A 24,452-nucleotide genomic window follows, 5' to 3' on the forward strand; every position below is an offset into this window, starting at 1 on the left:
AAGGTATGCACATGGACACGACCAATCTTCACTGTGGCTATACTAACAATCAAGGACCTTTTGTGGCCCTATGTGTATTTCCATCCCAGCATGCAATGTACAAGATGGCAACGGATATTGTCTATCAATAAATTTTTCGCTCCATAAGACGTACCTGACCATAAGACGCACCCTAGATTTAGAGTAGGAAAACAGAAAAAAACATTCTGAACCAAATTGTGTACTAATATATACTAGGCTCTGCATCCATTCCCCCTCACTCCCTGCCAGGCTCTGCACCCAACCCCACACTCCTTGCCAGGTTCTGCACCCTGTCCCCCCTCCATGCCAGGCTCTGCACCCTTTCTCCCCTTCCCTGCCAGGCTGTTACTTTCATTTTTCATATACACACAATACACACAGCAGATATAAATTCTCAAAACTGACACATTTTGATCACTAAATTAAAAATAAAATCATTTTTCCTACCTTTGTTGTCTGGTTATTTTATGAGTCTCCTTCTTTCCTTCCTTTCTTTCTTCACTCAGGCCCAACAATTGTCCCTTTCTATTCCTTCCCTCCCATGTCCCATGTTTGTGCCCCCTCCCCCTCACTGCCTTCCAGCCTTTGTCCTTCATCCTCCCTCCCTGCCATGCCAAAGCCTGCCTACCCGCCACCGATTCTTCCTCCTCTGCCCCCAGTCCACCGCCGCTGCCACTACTCACTGCAACTCCAGGAAGGGAAGGGCCAGCGTGCAGCGATTGCACATCACTGGCCCACAAGCCTTCCCCCGATGCCAGGATGTTGGAGAGAAGGCCCGGACCTTCTCTCCAACATCAGAACTAACGTCGGGTGAAGGCTTGTGGACCAGTGATGTGCAATCACTGCGCGCTGGCCCTTCCCTTCCTGGAGTTGTGGCGCATTGGAGTTGAGCAGGGAGCAGTGGCGGTGGCAGGCAGGCAAGCGGGGATCAGCGGCAGGGGGTGGGCGGTGGTCAGCCCGCGTACCCCCGAGTGGGACACTAAAAAAGTTATGACGGGTTGGGTGGGGGTGTTTGAAAATGTTATCTTCGCTGCATAAGATGCACCGCCATTTCCACCCACTTTTGGGTGGGGAAAAAAGTGTTGTCTTTTGGAGCGAAAAATACGTAATTCTTTTTATATGATTCCTTGTATAAGCCTGGTGTGGCTTTCATTCTTTTATAGTCGATCTTATGAGGATTATTTGTTTATGTTTGTTTGATCTTATTTGTTTTACTGAATTATGTATGTAAAGATATGGAAACCGTTTAGGTTTTAAACGGTATGGAAATTTTTAAAATAAATAAATTGAATGAGAACTCCACTATAGTACGTATCCACCTAAACCAAAAATGCACAGGTTAAATCAAAAATGAAAAGGAGGAAAAAGCCTCAGAAAACACAGCACAAGCCAGCCGCCAAAACGGCTCAAGGCCAGATTGAACAAAAAACTTCATAGGCATTAAAACAAACCTTTATTTTGTCTGAAATTGCTTTGTGCATGCAATTAATCGACGAAAATCAAGATAGCGGAAAAAAAAACTACCGTACTTTCACGTAGATAACGCGCACCCGTGTAAAATGCGCACACGGGTATAGCGCGCGGAAAACACAAATCTATGTACAGAAATTTTTATATACCGCGCACACCCGTATACCGCGCATGCTGCCCGACTCTCCCGTCGCCGCCCGACTCTCCTTTTGCCCGCCCCGACTCTCCTCTGGCCTCCCCGACTCTCCTTTCGCCCGCCCCGACTCTCCTCTCCCCCTTGAAGTCCTGTCCCCACCCTGAAAACCTGTTCCCCCCCCCCGACGTCCGATTCACCCCAACGCAGGACCGCTCGCACCCCCACCCCGAAGGACCGCTCGCAAGCACTCCCGTCCTCTTGCCCCAGCCAACCGTGGCACCCCCGACACGATCGGGGCAAGAGGAAGCTCAAGCCCTCTTGCCCCCCCACCCCCGACACGATCGCGGCAAAAGGGAGCCCAAGCCCTCTTGCCCCGCCGACTCCCCAACTCCCCGACAATATCGGGCTAGGAGGGAGCCCAAACCCTCCTGGCCACAGTGACCCCCTACCCCCACCTCGCACTACATTACAGGCAGGAGGGATCCCAGGCCCTCCTGCCCTCGACGCAAACCCCCCCTCCCCCCAACGACCGCCCCCCCCAAGAACCTCCGACTGCCCCCCCAACCGACCCGCGACCCCCCTGGCCGACCCCCACGACACCCCCACCCGCCTTCCCCGTACCTTTGTGTAGTTGGCCGGACAGACGGGAGCCAAACCCGCCTGTCCGGCAGGCAGCCAACAACGGAATGAGGCCGGATTGGCCCATCCGTCCCAAAGCTCCGCCTACTGGTGGGGCCTAAGGCACCTGGGCCAATCAGAATAGGCCCGGGAGCCTTAGGTCCCTCCTGGGGGCGGGGCCTGAGGCACATGGGCCCAACCCGACCATACCCCTCGACGCATGGGCCCTCGACGCATACCCCCCTCCCCCCAACACCCGCCCTCCCCGTACCTTTATGTAGTTGTCCGGCCAACTACATAAAGGTACGGGGAAGGCGGGTGGGGGTGTCTTGGGGGTCGGCCAGGGGGTTCGAGGGTTGGCTGGGGGGGCGGTCGGAGGTTCTTGGGGGAGGGCGGGTGTTGGGGGGAGGGGGGTATGCGTCGAGGGCAGGAGGGCCTGGGATCCCTCCTGCCCGTAATGTAGTGCGGGGTGGGGGTAGGGGGTCGCCGTGGCCAGGAGGGTTTGGGCTCCCTCCTGGCCCGATATTGTCGGGGAGTTGGGGAGTCGGCGGGGCAAGAGGGCTTGGGCTCCCTTTTGCCCCAATCGTGTCGGGGGGGGCAAGAGGGCTTGAGCTCCCTCTTGCCCCGATCGTGTCGGGGGTGCCGCGGTTGGCTGGGGCAAGAGGGCTTGAGCTCCCTCTTGCCCCGATCGTGTCGGGGGTGCCGAGGTTGGCTGGGGCAAGAGGACGGGAGTGCGTGCGAGCGGTCCTTCAGGGTGGGGGTGCGGGTGGGAGTGCGTGCAAGCGGTCCTTCAGGGTGGGGATGCGGGTGCGGGTGGGAGCGCGTGCGAGCAGTCCTTCGGGGTGGGGGTGCAGGTGCGTGCGAGCGGTCCTTCGGGGTGGGGGTGCGAGCGGTCCTGCGGGGGGGGGGGGGTGAATCGGACGTCGGGGGGGGGAGAACTATGTAAAAAAAATTTTGTACAACGCGCTCACGCGTATACCGCGCAAGGTTATGCATGGTTTGTAAAAACACGTATAACTCGCGCGTTATATGCGTGAAAATACGGTACTTATCTTTTGCCAAGGAGGTTTTTTTTATGCCTGTGAGGTTTTGTTCAGTCTGGCCTTGAACCGTTTTAGCGGCTGGCTTGTGCTGTGTTTTCTGAGGCTTTTTCCTCCTTTTTGTGTTTGACTTAACCTGTGCATTTTTTGTTTAGATGGATACATACTATAGTGGCATTCTCATCCAATGCACCATCTATGGTGAAAAGAGTTATTTATTGTTGTTTTTCACTGTGGTTGTTGGGGTAGTGGCTATTTCTATCACAGGGGAAACACAGTAAAGCAGATAAACCTATCCAATTAAGGGACCCGTTTCAATAAAGACTAGAGATGTGAATTCGCTGACCTTACAAATATTGATGCGCACCAACCTCATTTACCCCCTCCCCCTTTTTACAAAGCCATGTTGGGCTTTTTTATCGCCCGTCGCAGCGGTTTTAGCTCCGACTCTCATAGAATTCCTATGAGCATCAGCGCTAATACCACCGCGGGGCTTAACTTACATCAATCTACAAATTAAGTGGGTCTTTTACTGAGGTGCAGTGGCCGATTTAGCGCGCGATAAAAATTAGAGCACGCTAAATGCTAACGTGGCCATAGCATTTAGCGCTAAGTTGGTACCTTAGTAAGAGGAAGGACCCCCCTAAGATATATAAAATCAGCACAGATTAAAAAATATTGTCAATCAAATTTGTGCAATGAATCAAATCCAAAAATCGGGATAGAATGCCAAACTGAGAATTTCTGGCCTGTGCACATCCGTAATAAAGAAAAGACTGCTTGTCCTAGCAATTTAATGAATATGTACTAGGAATTTCCTAAGGACATTTTATTGAATAAACACTGCCGAGTCAGACTGTTTTTCTCTTAATGCAGAGGCAGCTGTTGCAAAGTGACTTTGACTCTATCACATGGGACCCAAACTTTAAGAAAAGTTCAAACCACGGGGGAAATTCTCTAAACAGCGTAGAAAATTAGGCGCCAATAAAAAAATAATAATAATAATCGGTGCTCAACATTATTCTATACATGGCGCACCAGGATGTGTCATCTTAATAGGACGGATCTGAGCGCCGAAGCCCGGATAGTGTGTCAATCGCGCAACAGCGCCGTATTCAGAATTGCACCTCTGGGAAAGACAGGCGCCGGAAAGGTAGACCAGGGTTTTCCAGCGCCTACCTTGGTCGTGAATCGCGCCTTAGGCTGCCTAACGCCACTTCCATCGTTAGCCACACCCATAGTGGCATCAGGAGGCCTAGTGGATTCTGGAGCAGTTTTTTAGGCAAGGGTAGGCACTTTAGTTTTAACGTTTTTTTTGCCAGTGTTTCTTAATTAACTTAGGTGCCGGTAGGGCGCTACGTTTATGCGCCATTTGTAGAATTTCCCCTTGAATTCCTTGTAGAAATTTGGGTGTGAGGACTTATGCCGGCCGAAATCTGGTATAAATCCCGGCGAGCAAGTTGGGCGTAGATCCCCTTCTATATTAGCACTGCAAGAACACCCCCCCCTTACAAGCCCAAGCCCCTCCCAAGGCTATGCCCCCTTTTGAGTCGCACGCGATCCAATTTAGGCGCCCCCCTGTTACAGAATAACACACAGCTAGATTGGTGCCCAAATCATAATTAGCGCAATTAAGTGCTTGTTAATGATTAAAACATTGGAGCCCATTAACTAATTATTTTGGACGCTGATCTGAGATCCGTGACCAATTTTGGGTTCCCTTTATAGAATATAGGTAATCAAGCCTAATGAGTTCCCCTTCGTTCCTATTGTTTTCCTCATTAAGAACATAAGAATAGCCTTACTGGGTCAGACCAATGGTCTATCAAGCCCAGTAGGCCGTTCTCACGGTGGCCAAAACCCAAAGAGTAGCAACATTCCAGCATCTCAAAGAATAGCAAGATTCCGGAACCCCAATGAGAGCAACATTCCAGAGCTGAGATTGTGATGTCATAATGCCTCATTCCACAGTGCCTCAGAGCCAATCTCAGCCGTGATGTTGCAATGGCTTGGCACAAGTAAGAGCATAAGAACAGCCATACTGGGTCAGACCAATGGTCCATCAAGCCCAGTAGCCCGTTCTCACAGTGGCCAATCCAGGTCCCTAGTACCTGGACAAAACCCAAGGAGTAGCAACATTCCAGCATCTCAAAGAAGAACAAGATTCTGGAACCCCAATGAGAACAACATTCCAGAGCTGAGATTGTGATGTCATAATGCCTCATTCCACAGTGCCTCAGAGCCAACCTCATCAGTGATGTTGAAATGACTTGATTGTCCTATACTTGGCACAGGTAAGAGCATAAGAACAGCCATACTGGGTCAGACCAATGGTCCATCTAGTCCAGTAGCCTTCCTCACGGGGGCCAATCCAGATCATTGGTACCTGGCCAAAACACAGAGTAGCAACATTCCATGCTACCGATCCAGGGCTAGCAGTGGCTTCCCCCATAACAGACCATGGACTTTTCCTCCAGGAACTTGTCCAAACCTTTCTTAAAACCACTAATGTTCTCTTTCCTAGATTTTATTGCAGTTCTTCCCTCTCGTTTAATTGTATGTTGTGTCTACGTATTTTATTTGTATATGTCTTTGATTTAACTTTTGTACTCCCCCTTTTTTTTAAATTAATGTATTATCGCCTAGGATCCAGGCTAGACAATCGAACAAATTTTAAATAAAATTAAGGCCCTCTTTTACTAAAGTGCGCAAACCGATTAGCTTGCATATTAGTCTATGGACGCGTTAGCGTGCGCTAATCGGTTAGCGCACCTTTGTAAAAGATGGGGGTAAATCTTACGAGGACTATCCCAGGAACAACCATGCAAAATGATGGGCTTAGTGCCTGTTGATACACCAGCCTTGAAATTCAAAGCGAGAAAACGCAGCTGAAATTTTACCTGGTATAAAAAGAATCCACACCAAGAGCCTCCCGCACGCTGGCTATGTACTGCTCCAAATTTGAATTATTTGCAGTTTGAAGACTCAGGCTATTGGTTTCATGGAAATCGCCAGAATTTTCCACCATGCTCTCACCCAAATAATATTCATGAAACTTCAAAATGCCTATAGAAAGATACAAAGAGTAGAGCTGATGCAGAAGGGGAGAAAAAATAGAATCTGCAATGAGCTTGCAAACATTTAATGGCAACGAAAGATGACATATTACAAGAATAAGAGAGGCAGCATGGACTATTCCAGGGGTAGGCAATTTTGGTCCTCGGGACCAGAGCCAGGTCAGGTTTTCAGGATATCCACTATGAATATGTATGAGATAGATTTGCATGCGCTGCCTCCTTGAGATGCAAATCTATCTCACGGCATATTTATTGTGGATATCCTGAAAACCTGACCTGGCTCCGGCTCTCGAGGACCGGAATGGCCTACCCCTGGCCTAGTCAAGTCAGGTTTTCAGGATTTCCACAATGAATATGCATGAGATTTATTTGCATACAATGGAGGCAATGCATGCAAATAATCTCATGCATATTCATTGGAGAAATCCTGAAAATGCAACTAGATCAGAGGTAGGCCAGCCGGGTCAGGTTTTCAGGATATCCACAATGAATATGTATGAGATAGATTTGCATGCGCTGCCTCCTTGAGATGCAAATCTATCTCACGGTATATTTATTGTGGATATCCTGAAAACCTGACCAGGCTCTGGCTCTCGAGGACCGGAATTGCCTACCCCTGGCCTAGTCAAGTCAGGTTTTCAGGATTTCCACAATGAATATGCATGAGATTTATTTGCATACAATGGAGGCAATGCATGCAAATAATCTCATGCATATTCATTGGAGAAATCCTGAAAATGCAACTAGATCAGGGGTAGGCAATTTCGGTCCTCGAGACCAGAGCCAGGTCAGGTTTTCAGGATTTCCACAATGAATATGTATGAGATAGATGCGCTGCCTCCTTGAGATGCAAATCTATCTCACGGCATATTTATTGTGGATATCCTGAAAACCTGACCTGGCTCCAGCTCTCGAGGACCGGAATTGCCTACCCCTGGACTATTCAGATACTTACCACTGAATTCTATAAAGGTTGCCTACGTTTGGTCTTCTAGGGCAGTGCTTCTCAACTCGGTCCTGGAGTAACCCCTTTGCCAGTCAGGTTTTTGGGACATCCACAATGAATATGGATAAACGTCACCTGACTACACTGCCTCCATTTTATGCAAATATCTTTCATACATATTCATTATGGATATCCTGAAAATCTGACTGGCAAGGGGGTACTCCAGGACCAAGTTGAGAAACGCTGACCTAGGGCAGATAAATGTGCAACTTAAAGAGTTAATAAGGCATCAACAATCAATAACTGATGTTAATTGGATTTGCGTACACATTTGCCCTAGGCGCTAATGTGTAATATCCAAGCCTAAATTTTTTTAATGTTAAAACAATTTTTATTGATGATCATGCATTACAAGGAATAAAGAACAACGGCTTATATAGAAACATAGAAACATGATGGCAGATAAAGGCCAAATGGCCCATCTGCAGCGTCCACTATCTCCTCCTCTCCCCTTTCCCTATTGGTTGAGGCTCTTAACATTTGCATCTCCTCTTCCTATAGGCTAAGGCTCTTAACACCTGCATTGTGATGTCATAGAACTTTATGGTTATAGAAACATGAAACATGATGGCAGATAAAGGCCAAATGGCCCATCCAGTCTGCCCATCCGCAGTAACCATTATCTCTTTCTCTCTTTGAGAGATCGCACGTGTCTATTCCAGGCCCTCTTGAATTCATACACAGTCCCTGTCTCTACCACCTCTTCCGGGAGACTGTTATACGCACCTACCACCCTTTCTGTAAAAAAGTATTTCCTCAGATTACTCCGGAGCCTATCACCTCTTAACTTCATCCTATGTTCTTTCATTCCAGAGCTTCCTTTCAGATGAAAGAGAATTGACTCATATGCCACATAGGTATTTAAACGTCTCTCAAGAATCCAAATCTCAATACCAAAATATAAATACAATCAGCAAAAAATTGTTATTAGCCTCGTGGTGGGGATACCCCATGAAAGTACATTTATAATAGGTAGAGAAAAAGCCTCAACTTATCAACAATGTACGGACGACAACCCAATGAGTTCTTAAGCCAGTCCTGCTCTGTATCATAGGCAAAAAAACTCCACACGTTTCCAAATGTAATTTTTCAAAACGGGACCAAAGCCACCACTGTGCACAGGGAGCCAGAAAAAGAACAAAACAGTTCACTTATCTTCTGACGATGCCACAAACAGCAGCGAGTAGATCTTCCTGCTATAGCACTTCTCACGCTGACAAAAGACAAGGAACTGGATGTCACCAACAAGGCTCTTGTTTCGCCGAACAACGGCTGCGTCAGGACAATCACATTCTCTCCTGCTCCGTCCACACGGTTCAGAATGGCGCAGGAAATTATACTTCTCCACCTATTATAAATGTACTTAAATGGGGTATCCCCACCACTAGGCTAATAACAATTTTTTGCTGATTGTATTTAAACGTCTCTATCATATCTCCCCTCTCCCGCCTTTTCTCCAAAGTATACAGATTGAGATCTTTAAGTCTGTCCCCATACGCCTTATCATGAAGACCACGCACCATTTTAGTAGCCTTCCTCTGGACCGACTCCATCCTTTTTTATATCTTTCTGAAGGTGCGGCCTCCAGAATTGTACACAGTTTGCAATATACTAGTTTAGAGAATGCTTTCTGAATTCATTTTCATATCTAACATTTAGGGCTCCTTTTACTAAGCTGCGATAGCGGTTTTATCGCGCGCTTACCGCACGCTGAACTGCCGCGTGCGCTAGACGCTAACGCCAGCATTGAGCTGGCGTTAGCTCTAGCCGCGTAGCGCGGGTTAAATACACGTGGAAATGCAGCGTGCGCTAAAAACGCTATCGCGGTTTAGTAAAAGGAGCGTGCCAGCAGCGTGCCAGATTTTAAGAAAAGATGGGATTGGCATGTGGGATCTCTTCATGGAGGTAGTTAGGGGGTGGGCCATTAGTGTGGGCAGACTAGATGGGCCGTGGCCCTTTTCTGCCGTCATTTTCTATGTTTCTAAGTTTCTAGATCTTTGAAGACCCACTTATGTGACAAATATGTTTCCATTTCTTGCTGGTTTGACTATCTCTACCTATGCAATGTGTTTTGCTATGTTTCGATGTATTCTCGCTGCATACTATGCAGTTTATCTTGATGTGAACCGTTCTGAACTGCAAGATATAGCGGGATATAAATTAAGCTATTCTTCTTCTTCTTCAATTATGCATGTTGCATAGCGCACTTAGCTACAACAACTTACGCCAACCACTGACCTGGCATAAGGGATCGTGGCTAAAGTTCAAAATGCCAATATGGTTTCATGCTCGTATGCTAAAACTTTAGGAGCGTCCAGATCCTGTGGGGTTCAGTGCACGCCCGATACGTTGACTACATCAAGGTACCAAGTTATGGAACTGCCCCCAGAATTTCTCAAATGCCTGCATAAAATAAGCTTGGAAATTTGTGCAAACTACATAGCAGGATTTTGCAAGAATAAGAGAGGGAAAGCATGCATATAATTCCTATTTAGGAATGAGTTCGACTTACGCCTTAAATGGAGAAACACTAGCTAGGACTTCAGAAGAACGAGAATTGGGAGTAATCATCAGTGCAGACATGAAAGCTGCCAAACAAGTAGAGAAGGCCTCATCCAAGGCAAGGCAAATGATGGGATGTATCAGTAGAAGCTTCATCAGCTGCAAACCTGAAGTCATAATGCCACTATACAGAACCATGGTGAGACCTCATCTGGAGTACTGTGTGCAATTCTGGAGGCCACATTACCGTAAAGACGTGCTTAGAGTTGAGTCGGTTCAGCGGATGGCCACTAGGATGATCTCCGGGCTCAAGGGTCTCTCGTACGAAGAAAGACTAAACAAATTGCAGCTCTACACACTAGAGCAGGGGTCTGCAACCTTTAAGACATAAAGAGCCACTTGGACCCGTTTTCGAAAAGAAAAAAAAACTTGGAGCCGCAAAACCATTATAAAACAAATCTAACACTGCATATATTGTTTCTTATCTTAATGCTATATACAGGATCACTAAATTGAAAATAAAATCATTTTTCCTACCTTTGCTATTTGGTGATTTCATGAGTCTCTGGTTGCACTTTCTTCTTCTGACTGTGCATCCAATCTTTCTTCCTTTCTTTCAGCCTCCTGTATGTTTCCTCTCCTCCAGACCTCATTCTCTCCCCCAACTTTTTCTTTCTGTCTCCCTGTTCCCCCTTCTTTCTGTCTCCGTGCCGTCCCCCAAGCCACTCGGTTTGCTGCCACCGTAATCGGGGAACAGCCCCCAAGCCACCGCCGTCTCAAGCTTTCCCTGCAGAAGTGTTGCGCTGACCAGCATTCCGCTCCCTGACGTCAATTCTGACGTAGGAGAGGAAGTTCCGGGCCAACAAGGCATTTCTCCTCATTCCATCCAGCCTGAGCCCCATCTCTCCTTGATCCAGCATTTCCCTTCTGTGTCTGTCAGAATTACCATTCCACCTATTTTCCAGCATCACCCTTCTTTGTGTCCATCTCACCTATATCCCTATCTCACCACTTTTTCAGAATCTTCATTTGTCTCTGTCCTTATCTTTACGCCATGTTCACCATTTGCCCTTTCAATGTCTTTATCTCCCCCCACACACTTTTTCAGCATTACTTCTATGTCTCTATTTCACCTCCTCTTCATGTCCCCTCTGTATCTCTATCCTTATTCAGTAGGTCCTGCTTACCCTTTCTCTTCTTTGTGTCACTATCTCCATTTTCAGCTTTCCCCCCCTTTTCCTTTGTTACTGCACCCTGTAGCTAGAATCTTTCCACCCTCCCTCCACTCCGGCCCAGCCCAGTATGAAAGATTTCCTTTTGTTTCCCTCCCCTCTCTCTTTCTCTCTCTCTTCTGCTCCCTCACCCACGAATCCTGCATCTGGCCCTCTCCCTTCTACCTGCACCTGGCAACAAACCCCTGCTCCGCGGCTCTCTTCAGCGACTCGTCAGCAGCGGTGATCAAGACAAGCTGCCGACATCGAGGCCTTCCCTCTACGAGTCCTGCCTTTGTGGAAAAAGTAAGTTGAAACAAGCGGGACTCGCAGAGGGTAGGCCCCGACGTCAGAAGATTGTGTCCATCGCTGCTGCTGAGTTGCCGAAGAGAGCCGCGGAGCAGGGGATGTGGCCGGAAGCAGGTAGAGGGAGATAGGAAGGCTGTAGATCTCCGGAGCATGACACCGACCCCGGCCAGGATGATTTCTTTTTCAGGCGTGTACCTTACAAGTCCAGCGTCGCGGGGGAAATAGCCATGCTGAGCAGTGAGCTCAGCACTACACAGATGAAAGCCTTGCTTGCTGATTGGTCCGGTGGGGCGGGGCCGCCGGACCAATCAGCAAGCAAGGCTTTCATCTGTGTATGTGCTGAGCTCACTGCTCAGCATGGCTATTTCCCGCCGCGACGCCGGACTTAAGCTGCATGCCTGCGTGACACACTACCGGAGCCGCAGCAAAGGTGGAAAAGAGCCGCATGCGGCTCTGGAGCCGCAGGTTGCCGACCCCCGCACTAGAGGAACGCAGGGAAAGGGGGGGGACATGATTGAGACATTTAAATACATCACAGGACGTGTCGAGGTGGAAGACGACATCTTCTTTCCCAAAGGACCCTCGGTCACAAGGGGGCACCCGCTCAAACTCAGAGGAGGGAAATTTAATGGTGACACCAGGAAGTATTTCTTCACAGAAAGGGTAGTAGATCACTGGAACAAGCTTCCAATGCAGGTGATCAAGGCCACCAGCGTGCTTGACTTTAAGAATAAATGGGACGTCCTAGTGGGATCTCTACGAGGGTCGGGTTAAGGAACTAGGTCATTAGCACTCAGACTTAATGGGGTGGGTCAGAAGAGTGGGCAGACTTGATTGGCTATAGCCCTTTTCTGCCGTCATCTTTCTATGTTTCTATGCATGAATTTGGTGCACAAGGCTGATTAAAAAAAAAATATATATATATATAAATATATATTTTTTATTCCACACTATGAAGGGGTATTGAAAAGTTCTCAGCCCAATCAACCAACTTCCTAAATTCTGACCCTTATTTTGCCGCTGTATCTGAAAAGTGTGTTATCTTATTTCATTAAGTGCCAATTTGCAGAAACGAAATTCTGTGCTTTGTCATTGTTTCAGACCATTGACTGAACCATATCCAAGTCAATCTCTGGTTCATAGACAGTAACGCGGAAGACAAAGGCGCGCGCCGACAACTGAACGCAAGACGGAGGCGCGCGCCGAAGAAAAAGACTGTTTTTAGGGGCTGCGACGGGTGTTTTGTTGGGGAGCCCCCCCCCCCACTTTACTTAATACATATCGCGGCGGCGTTGTGGGGGGGTTTGGGGAGTTGTAACCCCCACATTTTACTGAAAACGTAACTTTTTCCCTAAAAACGGAAAAAGTTAAGTTTTCAGTAAAATGTGGGGGGTTACAACCCCCAAACCCCCCACAACGCCCCCACAACGCGGCGCGATCTGTATTAAGTAAAGTGGGGGGGTCCCCCCACACCCCCTGTCGTAGCCCCTAAAAACAGTCTTTTTCTTCGGCGCGCGCCTCCACACTGCGCTCAATTGTCTGCTCGCGCCTTTGTCCCGGCGCGCTTTTGACCTGACACCCAATCTCTTCTTAGTTGGGCTGAGAACTTTTCAGCAATTCCTCATAGTGTGAAGACATCCTGTCTCTGATAACCAGAGCTGAGATTGTGATGTCATAATGCCTCAATCCACCAATAAGAGCCAACCTCATCAGTGATGTCACAATGGCTTGATTGTCCTATACTCGGTTCACTTTTATTACATACGAGGGGGTGCTGAAAAGTCTTCAGCCCAACCAACCAACTTCCTAAATTCTGAGCCTTATTTTGCCACTGTAGCTGAAAAGAGCGTTATCTTATTTCGCTAAGTATCAATTTGCAAAAACGAAATTCTATGTTTTGACATTGCCTCAGATCATTGATGGAACTATATCCACATCATTCTCTTCTTGGTTAGGCTGAGAACTTTCCAGCCCCCCCTTGAATCTACAATTCTGGGTGGCTTTACAAAATAAAATTCACAATAACATCATCGGAGACGCACTACAAAGATGACAAATCATAAAAATAATATAGCATCACTGACCCAACAATAAAATTGTATCAAAATTATCCAAAAGCTTGCTGAAACAAAAAAGTGCTTTGAATTGTTTTCTAAAAAGTACAGACTGAGCGCTCCTTTTACAAAGGTGCGTTAGGGCCTCAAGGCGCGGAATAGCATGCGCTAATCGTGTGCTAAAAACGCTAGCGCTCCTTCGTAAAAGGAGCCTTGAGTCTGCCACAAAACCTGTAGTAATGTGTTCCAGAATTTGGGAAGTGCAACCATATACTCGCATACCAAATCTCTGTATTCTTCCAGTCTTTCATGCTTGAATGAAGATAAGTGCTCTGTCAAATTACCCTCAGATACAACATATCTTAAGAGAGGTGAAAAAGAATTTAGTCCAACAAATTGCCTTAGGGCTAGCATTTTAACTCCCCACCATATATTTCAGAACCACTGTATCAAGCCAACAAAACTAACAGCTCTTTTTAAGGAACAGCTGCTGCTACAAACAAGTCAGTTATATAAATTATAGGAGCAGATGTTACTCAGGAGCAGGGTGGATAAAAATCAGTGATTAAAAAAAAAATAAAATAAATTTAAATAAGATTTAAAAAATAAAATAAAAATGCTGTTTTGAGGAAAAATCTATCTACAGATAGCTTTCTATTTAACCCCCCCCCCCCCTTTTAGCGCAGGCTGGCTCATTGAATGCTCTGCGCTGCTCCCGACGCTCGTAGGAACTCTATGAGTGTCGGGAGCAGTGCAGAGCATTCAGTGTGCCAGCTGACGCTAAAAACCACTTTCAAAGTTTTATAAAAGAGGCGGTGGGGGGTGGGTAAGATACTTTATAGTCCATGAAATAAGGATTCGTTTTTAATGAGGCTGTATAGTCATGCAATGTTTAAATATTTGGGGTAATTGAATTCCATTAATGCATTTATATAATGTCACCGGCATGATTTCAATCAAGCCTTTCTGACTAGTGATTTAAATCGGGATTTAAACTGATTTGATTTAAATCAAATCCACCCTGCTCAGGAGTACCAATCAGAGTAACTACCATCTCAACAGCCGAATGCCATGTAGGTATTTAAATGTCTCATTTCTTCCCTCTTCCGCCTGTCCCCATACACCCCATGCTGAAGACCACCAATCATTTTAGCAGCCTTCCCACTGCTTTTAGAAAAGGCAGATCGTATTTGACGAACTTGCTGCACTTCTTGAGGGAGTAAACAGACAGACAGACAAGGGCGACCCGGTCGACATTGTATATCTGGATTTTCAGAAGGCGTTTGACAAGGTTCCGCATGAGCGACTACTTCGGAAAATTGCAAGCCATGGAATCGAGGGTGAAATACTCATATGGATTAAAAACTGGCTGGAGCATAGGAAACAGAGAGTGGGGATAAATGGACAATACTCGGACTGGAAGAGCATCACTAGTGGGGTGCCGCAGGGCTTGGTGCTTGGACCTGTGCACTTCAACATCTTTATAAACGATCTGGACATTGGTACGATGAGTGAGGTGATTAAATTTGTGAACGATATGAAGTTATTCAGAGTAGTGAAGACACAGAGGGATTGCGAAGATCTATAACGTGACATAATCAAGCTCGAGAAGTGGGCATCGACATGGCAAATGAGGTTCAACGTGGATAAGTGTAAAGTGATGCATGTAGGTAACAAAAAATCTCATGCACGAATACAGGATGTCCAAGGTGGTACTTGGAGAGACCTCCCAGGAAAGGGACTTGGGAGTTCTGATCGACAAGTCGATGAAGCCGTCCGCACAATGTGCAGTGGCGATGAAAAGGGCAAACAGAATGCTAGGAATGATAAAGAAGGGGATCACAAACAGATCGGAGAAGGTTATCATGCCGCTGTACCGGGCCATGGTACGCCCTCACCTGGAGAACTGCGTCCAGCACTGGTTGCCATATATGAAGAAGGACACGGTACTACTTGAAAGGGTCCAGAGAAGAATGACTAAAATGGTTAAGGGGCTGGAGGAGTTGCCGTACAGTGAGAGATTAGAGAAATTGGGCCTCTTCTCCCTTGAAAAGAGGAGACTGAGAGGGGACATGATCGAAACATTCAAGATAATGAAGGGAATAGACTTAGTAGATAAAGAGAGATTGTTCACCCTCTCCAAGGTGGAGAGAACGAGAGGGCACTCTCTAAAGTTGAAAGGGGATAGATTCTGTACAAACGTAAGGAAGTTCTTCTTCACCCAGAGAGTGGTAGAGATCTGGAACCCTCTTCTGGAGTTTGTTATAGGGGAAAACACCCTCCAGGGATTCAAGACAAAGTAGATAAAGACAGGTTTCTTCAACCTCTCCAAGGTAGAGAGAACGAGAGGGCACTCTCTAAAATTGAAAGGGGATAAATTCCGTACAAACATAAGGAAGTTCTTCTTCACCCAGAGAGTGGTAGAAAACTGGAATGCTCTCCCGGAGTCTGTCATAGGGGGAAACACCCTCCAGGGATTCAAGACAAAGTTAGACAAGTTCCTGCTGAACCACAACGTATGCAGGTAGGGCTAGTCTCAGTTAGGGCGCTGGTCTTTGACCAGAGGGCTGCCGCATGATCAGACTGCTGGGCACAATGGACCACTGGTATGACCCAGAAGCGGCAATTCTTATGTTTTCATGTACTCCATTCTGTTTATATCTTTTTGAAGGTGAAGTTTCCAGAATCTTTTGATGACCACATGCAACAACAAGGGACATTTCATTGACATCTCACACCTTTTTCAGTAAATTTTGAATGCAGAAGTAGGGAAAACTGACTAGCCAATGTCTGAGATAGGACACTGGGCTTCGTGGACCTTTCATTTAGCATATAATAGATTTCTTTTTGTTCTTATATCTGTAAGGGCTATTGTAGAAACATAGAAACCCGATGGCAGATCAAAGCCAAATGGCTCATCCGCAGCATCCACTATCTCCTCCTCTTTCTATTGGTTAAGGCTCTTAACATTTGCATCTCCTCTTCCTATAGGCTAAGGCTCTTTAGACCTGCATTGTGAGGTCATAGAGCTTTATGGTTATACAAACATGATGACAGATAAAGGCCAAATGGGCCATCCGCAGCATCCACTATCTCCTCCTCTCCCTATTGGCTAAGGCTCTTAACATTTGCATCTCCTCTTCCTATAGGCTAAGGCTCTTTACACCTGCATTGTGAGATCATAGAGCTTTATGGTTATGGAAACATAGTAACATGATGGCAGATAAAGGCCAAATGGCCCATCCGCAGCATCCACTATCTCCTCCTCTCCCTATTGGCTAAGGCTCTTAACATTTGCATCTCCTCTTCCTATAGGCTAAGGCTCTTTACACCTGCATTGTGAGGTCATAGAGCTTTATGGTTATAGAAACATGATGACAGATAAAGACCAAATGGCCCATTCAAATCATCCACTATCTCCTCTTCTCCCTAATAGTTCTCACATGCCTGTCCCAAGTTTTCTTGAATTCAGACAGTCTTTATCTCCACTACCTCTACCAGGAGACTATTTCACACAAAAGTATTTCCTTAGATTACTCCTAAGCCTATCACCTCTTAACGTCATCCTGTGCCTTCTCACTCTGGAGTTTCCTTTCAATTGAAAGAAAATCGCCTCTTGCATATTTATACTATGTAAGTATTTAAACATCTCTATCATATCTCCCCTCTCCTGCCTTTCCTCTAAAGTACAGATTGAGATCTTTAAGTCTGTCCCCATACGCCTTATGATGAAGATCACATACCATTCTAGTAGCCTTCCTCTGGACCAACTCCATCCTTTTTATATCTTTCTGAAGGTGCGGCCTCCAGAATTGTACACAATATTCTAAATGAGGTCTCACCAGAGTCTTATACAGGGGCATTAATACCTCCTTTTTCCTCTCCCTTTGCAACCTAGCATCCTTCTAGCTTTCAACCTGTCTAGCCACCTTAAGGACATCACAATACAATCACACCCAAGTTCCGCTCCTCTTTCATGCACAAAAGTTCTTCATCCCCTAAACCAGGGGGTCCCCAAAGTCCCTCCTTGAAGGCCGAATCCAGTCGGGTTTTCAGGATTTCCCCAATGACTATGCATGAGATCTATGTGCATGCACTGCTTTCAATGCATATTCATTGGGGAAATCCTGAAAACCCAACTGGATTCGGCCCTCAAGGAGGGACTTTGGGGACCCCTGCCCTAAACGGTACCGTTCCCTTGGGTTTTTGCAGCCCAAATGCATGACCTTGCATTTCTTAGCATTAAATATTAGCTGTCAAATTTCAGACCATTCTTCAACCTTCGCTAGATCCCTCCTCATATTATTCACACCATCCGGGGTGTCCACTCTATTGCAGATTTTGGTATCATCCACAAAGAGACTCCCACTGCGTGGCACTGGAGTGCCTAAAAGTGAGCTGTACTACAGCTCTGTCCCCTGGGGGGGTTATTATTATATCATAATGTGCTGAAAATTGTAAAATGCGGTCACGCACTCCAACATAAATGTCTGTCTCTTTCCAAAAGACTGCAATGACCAGCCCGAGGGCAGGGTGGGGGCGCAGGATCGGGAGGGGCAGGTTGGCAATAAATCGGACCACTGGCGACCGTCAGACAGCTGCTCAGCTTTAAAAACTGCATCGCTGGCCGCACGGGGATTCTGCAGTTTCCTTCACGTGACAGCATTGCGGTGACAAAATGAATAACAGAGGATTTTAGAGTAGCAGTGATCACTTATGCCGCTGCATCAATCACAAAGACACGACCCAGAGAGCGAAATCAAAACTGAGCGGCAAACACCCCCCTCACCCCCCCCTTTTTCATCTTTACAAAGAGCCCACAAAGCAAAGGGAAAACACAGCAGTTAATTTTAGAGAAATGATCCCACATGCTGGTCAAATTGATACCCTGTAAGTTAATACGTGTAATCACATCGCTCTGAACCAATTCTGAACTGTCAGGTTAAGAGCTGCTAAGGAGGTCAGGGGCGTAACTAACCAACACTTAGCATGATTTTGTGCCTTGCCTCACTGACTAACTCTGCATTCGGCATAATTTAATTTAGTAATATTTGAAAGGTATTAATATAGGACCAAATCTTTTCCAGAGAAGGGAAATTGGTAAAATTAGAGGGAAGGTAGACTCAAGAGTGTTGTTAGGAAATTCTTTTTTCACGGAGCGGGTGGTAGGTGCCTGGGATGCCTTCCCGAGGGAAGGGGTGGAGAGGAAAACGGTGATGGAATTTCAAAACAGCGTGGGATGAGCACAGAGGATCAATGGGGGCAATTTGCCTCACGGTCTGACTCCGCGCAAAAGAGGTGGTTTGGATAGGCTGGAGTGAGTTTCGACCGGAACTCCAGTAGCTGGAAACCAAGGTCAGTACCGGATCGAATTCTAAGGTCTTTGGCCCAGAAGTCACGGAGCAAAAAAGACATTTTAATTTAATGATGAAATTGTGATTACAGGACTATTCGGGTCTTTATCTGCCATCGTTTACTATGTTACGTTCACGGAAAAATGCTGCTCTCTGTGGCTCGTCTCAGGGCATCACACATTGCCACATGCCAAGGGGGTTAATTCTCAAAAGGTTGGCAGTTCAAAAAGGTTACTATAATAAATTTAAGGATGTGTGGGGGCCATTTTTAAATTATTCTAATGAATAATTTACACTTTTCCCAATTTTAATTCTTACATGTGGATCGGGGGGGGGGGGTTGGATTTCTATCAATAATATATATGAACTAGTTGTTTAGCCCGTTACATTAACGGGTGCTAGCAGCCCTTCTCCCTTACTTTTACCTCCTCCCTGTCCAGCAGCATCCCCACCCATTCCCTGCTCCCCCTATATAGCAGTAGCCCTTCTCCTTTTATCTCCCCCTGTTCAGCATCACCCCATTTCCAGCTCCCCATATCCAGCAGTAGCTCTTCTCCTTTGCAGGAGCCCTTCTCTCTTCCTTTTACCTCCCCCCCCCTTGTCTAGCAGCACCTCTTCCCTGCTTCCCCTATCCAGCAGTAGGCCTCCCTTCCTGTTACCTCCCCCCCTGTCCAGAATCACCTCTTCCCTGCTCCTCCTGTACTGCAGCACCCCCTTACCTGCTCCCCCTGTCCAGTCCGGTGATCTCCAGCCATCAGGCTGGCTCCTGCAGGGAGTCTAGTTCCTGTCCGGTCCCCGCCAGGCGTGCGAGCCTGCTCCGCCCCCTCCCGACCTGCCGGGAGTATTTGAATTAGACCCGACGGTTCCAGTTGAGGGAAGCACTCCTCACCGGACTCAGCGGTGAACTCCAGCCATCGGGCCGACATCCGCCTTGTTTTTGGTTGTTTTTTTTTTTAGTTGAAAGACGCGGCGGTGGCTCCTCTCATGATCCCCGCCTGCGTCGGAAGTCCGACGCAGGCGGGGATCGTGAGAGCAGCCACCGCCGCGTCTTTCAAAGAATTGTAAGCTGCGCATGCGCACTTCCTATGTGTCGCTACAGTTCATGGAAAACCGGCACACACTTAGGAAGTGCGCATGCGCGGCTTACCATTTTATTATATTAGATGATAAGATATTATATTCATGTGGTATATTTTTTTTGTTGTATATGGAAGTGGGAGGGGTGGGGGTTATATCTTTTTGTTGTATGATATGGTAGATTTTCATGTGATATTGTATTCTAATTGTTTGATATTTACTGTACACTATTTGTGAATTATAAAATGAATAAAGAATTAATAAAAAAGGTTACCTAAAGTTAGGCACCTGGGCCTAGATCTAGAAATAGCCCCTGAAGTATCGGCGTACCGAGTCGATCAAGGCACCTAACTTAAGGGTCCTTTTGCTAAGGCGCGCTTACCGATTTAGCACGCGCTAAACCCTAACACATCCATTATATTCTATGGCCACGTTAGCATTTAGCGTGCGTTAATATTTAGCGTGCACTAAATTGGCTGGCGCGCCTTAGGAAAAGGGGAGATTAATTATTTAATAGGCTTAATCGGTGCCGATAATTAGAAAGAATGAGCTTATAATTGGGTGGTAGGCAATTAACTCAGGGCTAGATGCCCAAAGCATAGTCATTAAGGCAGGCCGGGCGGATCGCTGTAGGCCAAAGTTTGGGCCGATTTCCAAACAGCAATCCATGCTCAAAAGGCTTCCCATTGCAAATGAGTTGAGTCTGCCCTAATCCCGCCCCACCAGTCGTTACAAAACTGACTCAGCTATTCAGGACAGGAAGCCTTTATAAAAAAAAACAAATTTTAATGGGCACAGATGTTGTACATCTGTTATACATGCACAACATCTAATCCCATTAAAAAAAAAAAAATTTGAGCCCCCACCACCACCGATGACAGTTATACCCCCCAACAACCCCCCTGCAATGACCCCGGTACCAAAAAGTCAGCAAGAGGGATACCCACTCCCTCCTACCGTCGAACTGACCCCTCCCATTCTCCACTCCCCTTTCCAAAAAAACACGGAAGGACAGATACCCATTCCCTCCTGCCGACAGATATCCCATTCCCTCCACGCCTTCCGAACCTCCCTGTACCTGTTGATACAGTAGACAGCAGGAGGGATGCCCAGTCCTTTCTACTCACCGGCCTGCCACTCCAAAATGGTATGCCTTCCCCTTCCCGGTGCATCCTGGGATTGCCCGGGAGGGACCTTCCACAGGACTATTTTACCTTGCTTTTTCCACAAATAGCAGCTGCTAAATATTCAGGTGCTTTTTGTCTGTCAATTTTTACGCTGCATAATTTCTAAAGAAAAACTAGCACAATGACGTAAGTCTCTCTGAACAACAGATGCAAGATACAGACAGTAAAAGGGTGTCAGGTCAAAAGCGCGCCGGGACAAAGGCGCGCCCAGACAATTGAGCGCAGCGCGCGCCGCCGCACCGCTCTAAATTACTGTTTTTAGTGCTCCGACGGGGGTGTGTGTGGGGGGGAACCCCCCCACTTTACTTAATAGACATCGCGCCGCGTTGTGGGGGCGTTGTGGGGAGTGTGGAGGGTTGTAACCCCCCACATTTTACTGAAAACTTCACTTTTTCCCTGTTTTTAGGAAAAAGTTCAGTTTACAGTAAAATGTGGAGGGTTACAACCCCCCAAACCCCCCATAACGCCGCCTCGATGTCTATTAAGTAAACTGGGGGGGGTTCCCCAACAAAACCCCCTGTCGGAGCCCCTAAAAACTGTAATTTAGAGCGGCGCGGTGGCGCGCGCTGCGCTCAATTGTCGGCGCGCGCTTTTGTCTTTCGCGCCGTTGTCTATGAACCCAGTAAAAGTACCATGTATGCCGCAGCTACATGAATTATTTAGAATTTCTCCCGTAAAAGTCTCCATGCTCACAACGCAGCACTGAAGATGGACATTATTCTGAAGCATATAGAAAAAATAGCTGTCCGCCTTACCTGCGCCAGGAGCCAGGAGCCAGCTGTAGAGGTATCCTGCAGCCAGCGAGTAGTAAAGGACCAACCCCCGCTGGCCATTGACTATCTCCAAGATCTGATCAATGGTCACAGGTGAGTAGGGATCCGAATCCTGCTGCCCGGTCTGACGTTCTACCAGAAGATCAGCGAATGCCCTGGTTCTTCCTCTTTCTGCCACAGCTAAGGCTTCATCATGATGACCTAAGGCAAAAAAAAAGTTACAAGGCCAGACAGCAAGAGGTTATGTTCAATTATGCTATGCAACTTCCTATGTAAGATTTCAGCTCTCTTGCACTCATCAAATTCACACGATCATGCATTCTGGTCCTAGCTGTCTTATTGCAAATTAACTTTACCCTGTGCTTTGCTCTTTGCCGTAGGCTTTCCCATTCATATTGCTGATATTATTTTTTGAAAGAAGATACCGGACGTGATGGAGTGTATAGGAACTTGTCGGCCCCTTTAACAATACTCTAGCACAGGGGCACCTTATGAAGTATAGCTTAGAGAGTTGCACAGGGACAGAAATCCCACCCATCCCCGCCAGGATCCTCTCCGTCCCCACCCGTCCCCATCAGGATTCTCTTTGTCCCCACCCATCCCCGCAAGGAATTACTTCCATCCCCGCCCGTCCCCATAAAAAGCAGCAATTACGTCTGACAGGATCATCAATTCCACAGTTTCTTTTGTGTTTGTGCTGCTGTTTTCCTTGTGGAATCTCTTTGGTGGAACCCTTTTTTTGTTTTCTGTTCAGGTTATTAACTTATAAACCCCTACTTTTACTAAGGCTGACGTGTCCATTTTATATTATGGACGAACCCTGCTTCCAAAGCCTTCCATCCCCGTGGGAGTCCCATTGGCTAGAGGGGGGGTCCCCGTGGGAGTCCCGTGGGCCAGAGGGGGAGTCCCGTGGGTTAAGGGGGATTCCCGCGGGACCCCCTGCGGGACCCGTGGGATTCCCGTGATCCCCGTTCCTGTGCAGACCTCTAGTATAGCTCCCAATAGCTCAGCAGGGAGGGAATGGTTCAGTCGGGTCAGAGCAGGGAAGGTGTGGTTCAAGAAAGCCAGATGTCAGGGAGGCCCAGAGCAGGAAGAAACATTTTTTTTTAAATACTAAACTCCCAGCTGTTTTGTCTGCAACAGATTTCTGCGTCTCTATGGCCACAAATTTGGAATTGGAGAATGAGATGTACAGCTTCAGCATCCATGAGACAGACCTGGTTTTTCTTGTTGCATAGATCTTTTTGGGCCCCTGTCAGGTTACAAAGGATAGATGTTGGCACTGTCATCTTGATGTAGGGACATTGGATCATTTGCTCTATCATTGTCCCTTGATACTCAAATTCTGGAAATCCGTTTGGGGTCAAATGATCACAATATTGGACGTTCCACTAGCATTATCATATGATATAGTATTATTGGGAACAATTTTATTACCCAAAAAAACAATTAATGCAAATCAAAACAAATTGCTCTTCATCATGACAGGAGTAGCCATGCAACTGATAAGGAAAAAACTGGAAAAGTTGGGAGAACTTAAATGATAGTTTCTGGTGGGAATCCCTATGCCAGATATATAAGTTTGAAAATATTAATTCTCTACAGTTGGGACATCATAGTAAATTTAAGGAAATTTGGGGCCCGTTAACAAAATACTGTAAGATATGAATATGAACTATTATCATTATTATTATTATTACTATTATGTCCCTTTGTTTCATGAATGAACATTATACATATCCGGGTGGGAAGAGGGGATAAAACAGTTTTATATTTTATTGTTGGAATAGAGTGCAATATGGTACGTTACGTGAATGTTCATGTGCTTGCACTTTGTATTTGATATAAAAAATGAATAAAGAATTAAAAAAAATAAAAAACAAGTTAACAGCCTGTGTGAGGAACGTATTCCTGTTAATTCTGCTGTGTGCACCATGCAATTAAAGGTCATTTTGTTCACTTTAGCCAATGGTCTGGTCATGCTATCTTTACAGAGTATGAAGAGAGAGAAAGAAAAAGTGAGAAAAGAGGTGGAACAAATAATCAGGAGGTACAGGATTTACTGGAGCAAAGGCTCCCAGTTGAGTCTTGGAGGTGCAACAATGTGCTCTGCTATCAGGATAACCTTAATGAATAATCTTTGGTTAGATTTGCATGCATTGGTCCTCCAAGGAGGGGAATTACCCTAGTAACATCAAAGCAGACAACTGCTAAAAGCCGATTGGTCTGTGCAGTCGACCTTGTTATTCTGATCTATGCGTTGCTAAGGCTACATCCCAGGTCCCAGTCATAAAATTTTGACAACTTTTAGGACGTCCGTTTCGTATCCAGGATAGTCCTTATCTTCCTCTACCACATTGGGTCAGTAAGCATACAAGCTCCAGTTTTAATCCAGCACTCTATCTCCCGCCATGTTCTCTCTCTAACCCTCTAGCATCCACTATAATAAAACCCTTAGCGCACATGAGCACTTCAATCCCCGTGCGTCCGAGCTTTGTGATCCGTGCTGCACATGCGCAGTGCCTGCCTCAGCTGATTTCCTGACCCAATCTCTGATGCTGGCTGACTTTCTGCTTTCTGACTTCACTGCCGCCGCCAGGACACCTCTTCTTCTCAC

General features: G+C 46.6%; 1 protein-coding gene across 5 annotated transcripts in view; it reads right to left on the reverse strand.

Annotated features, from left to right (window-relative positions):
* TTC28 (tetratricopeptide repeat domain 28) overlaps positions 1 to 24,452 on the reverse strand; it is a 1,476,681-nt gene that overhangs the window by 226,515 nt on the left and 1,225,714 nt on the right. For all 5 annotated transcript variants that reach the window (XM_033956276.1, XM_033956279.1, XM_033956281.1 and 2 more), the window contains 2 exons: positions 21,818 to 22,036; positions 6,186 to 6,351 (listed from right to left, as the gene is read on the reverse strand). In XM_033956276.1, coding sequence (XP_033812167.1) covers positions 6,186 to 6,351; positions 21,818 to 22,036 — 385 coding nt within the window. The remainder of the gene's footprint in view (positions 1 to 6,185; positions 6,352 to 21,817; positions 22,037 to 24,452) is intronic.

This window comes from Geotrypetes seraphini, chromosome 8 (genome assembly GCF_902459505.1).
Source record: "Geotrypetes seraphini chromosome 8, aGeoSer1.1, whole genome shotgun sequence".
NCBI lineage: Eukaryota > Metazoa > Chordata > Amphibia > Gymnophiona > Dermophiidae > Geotrypetes > Geotrypetes seraphini.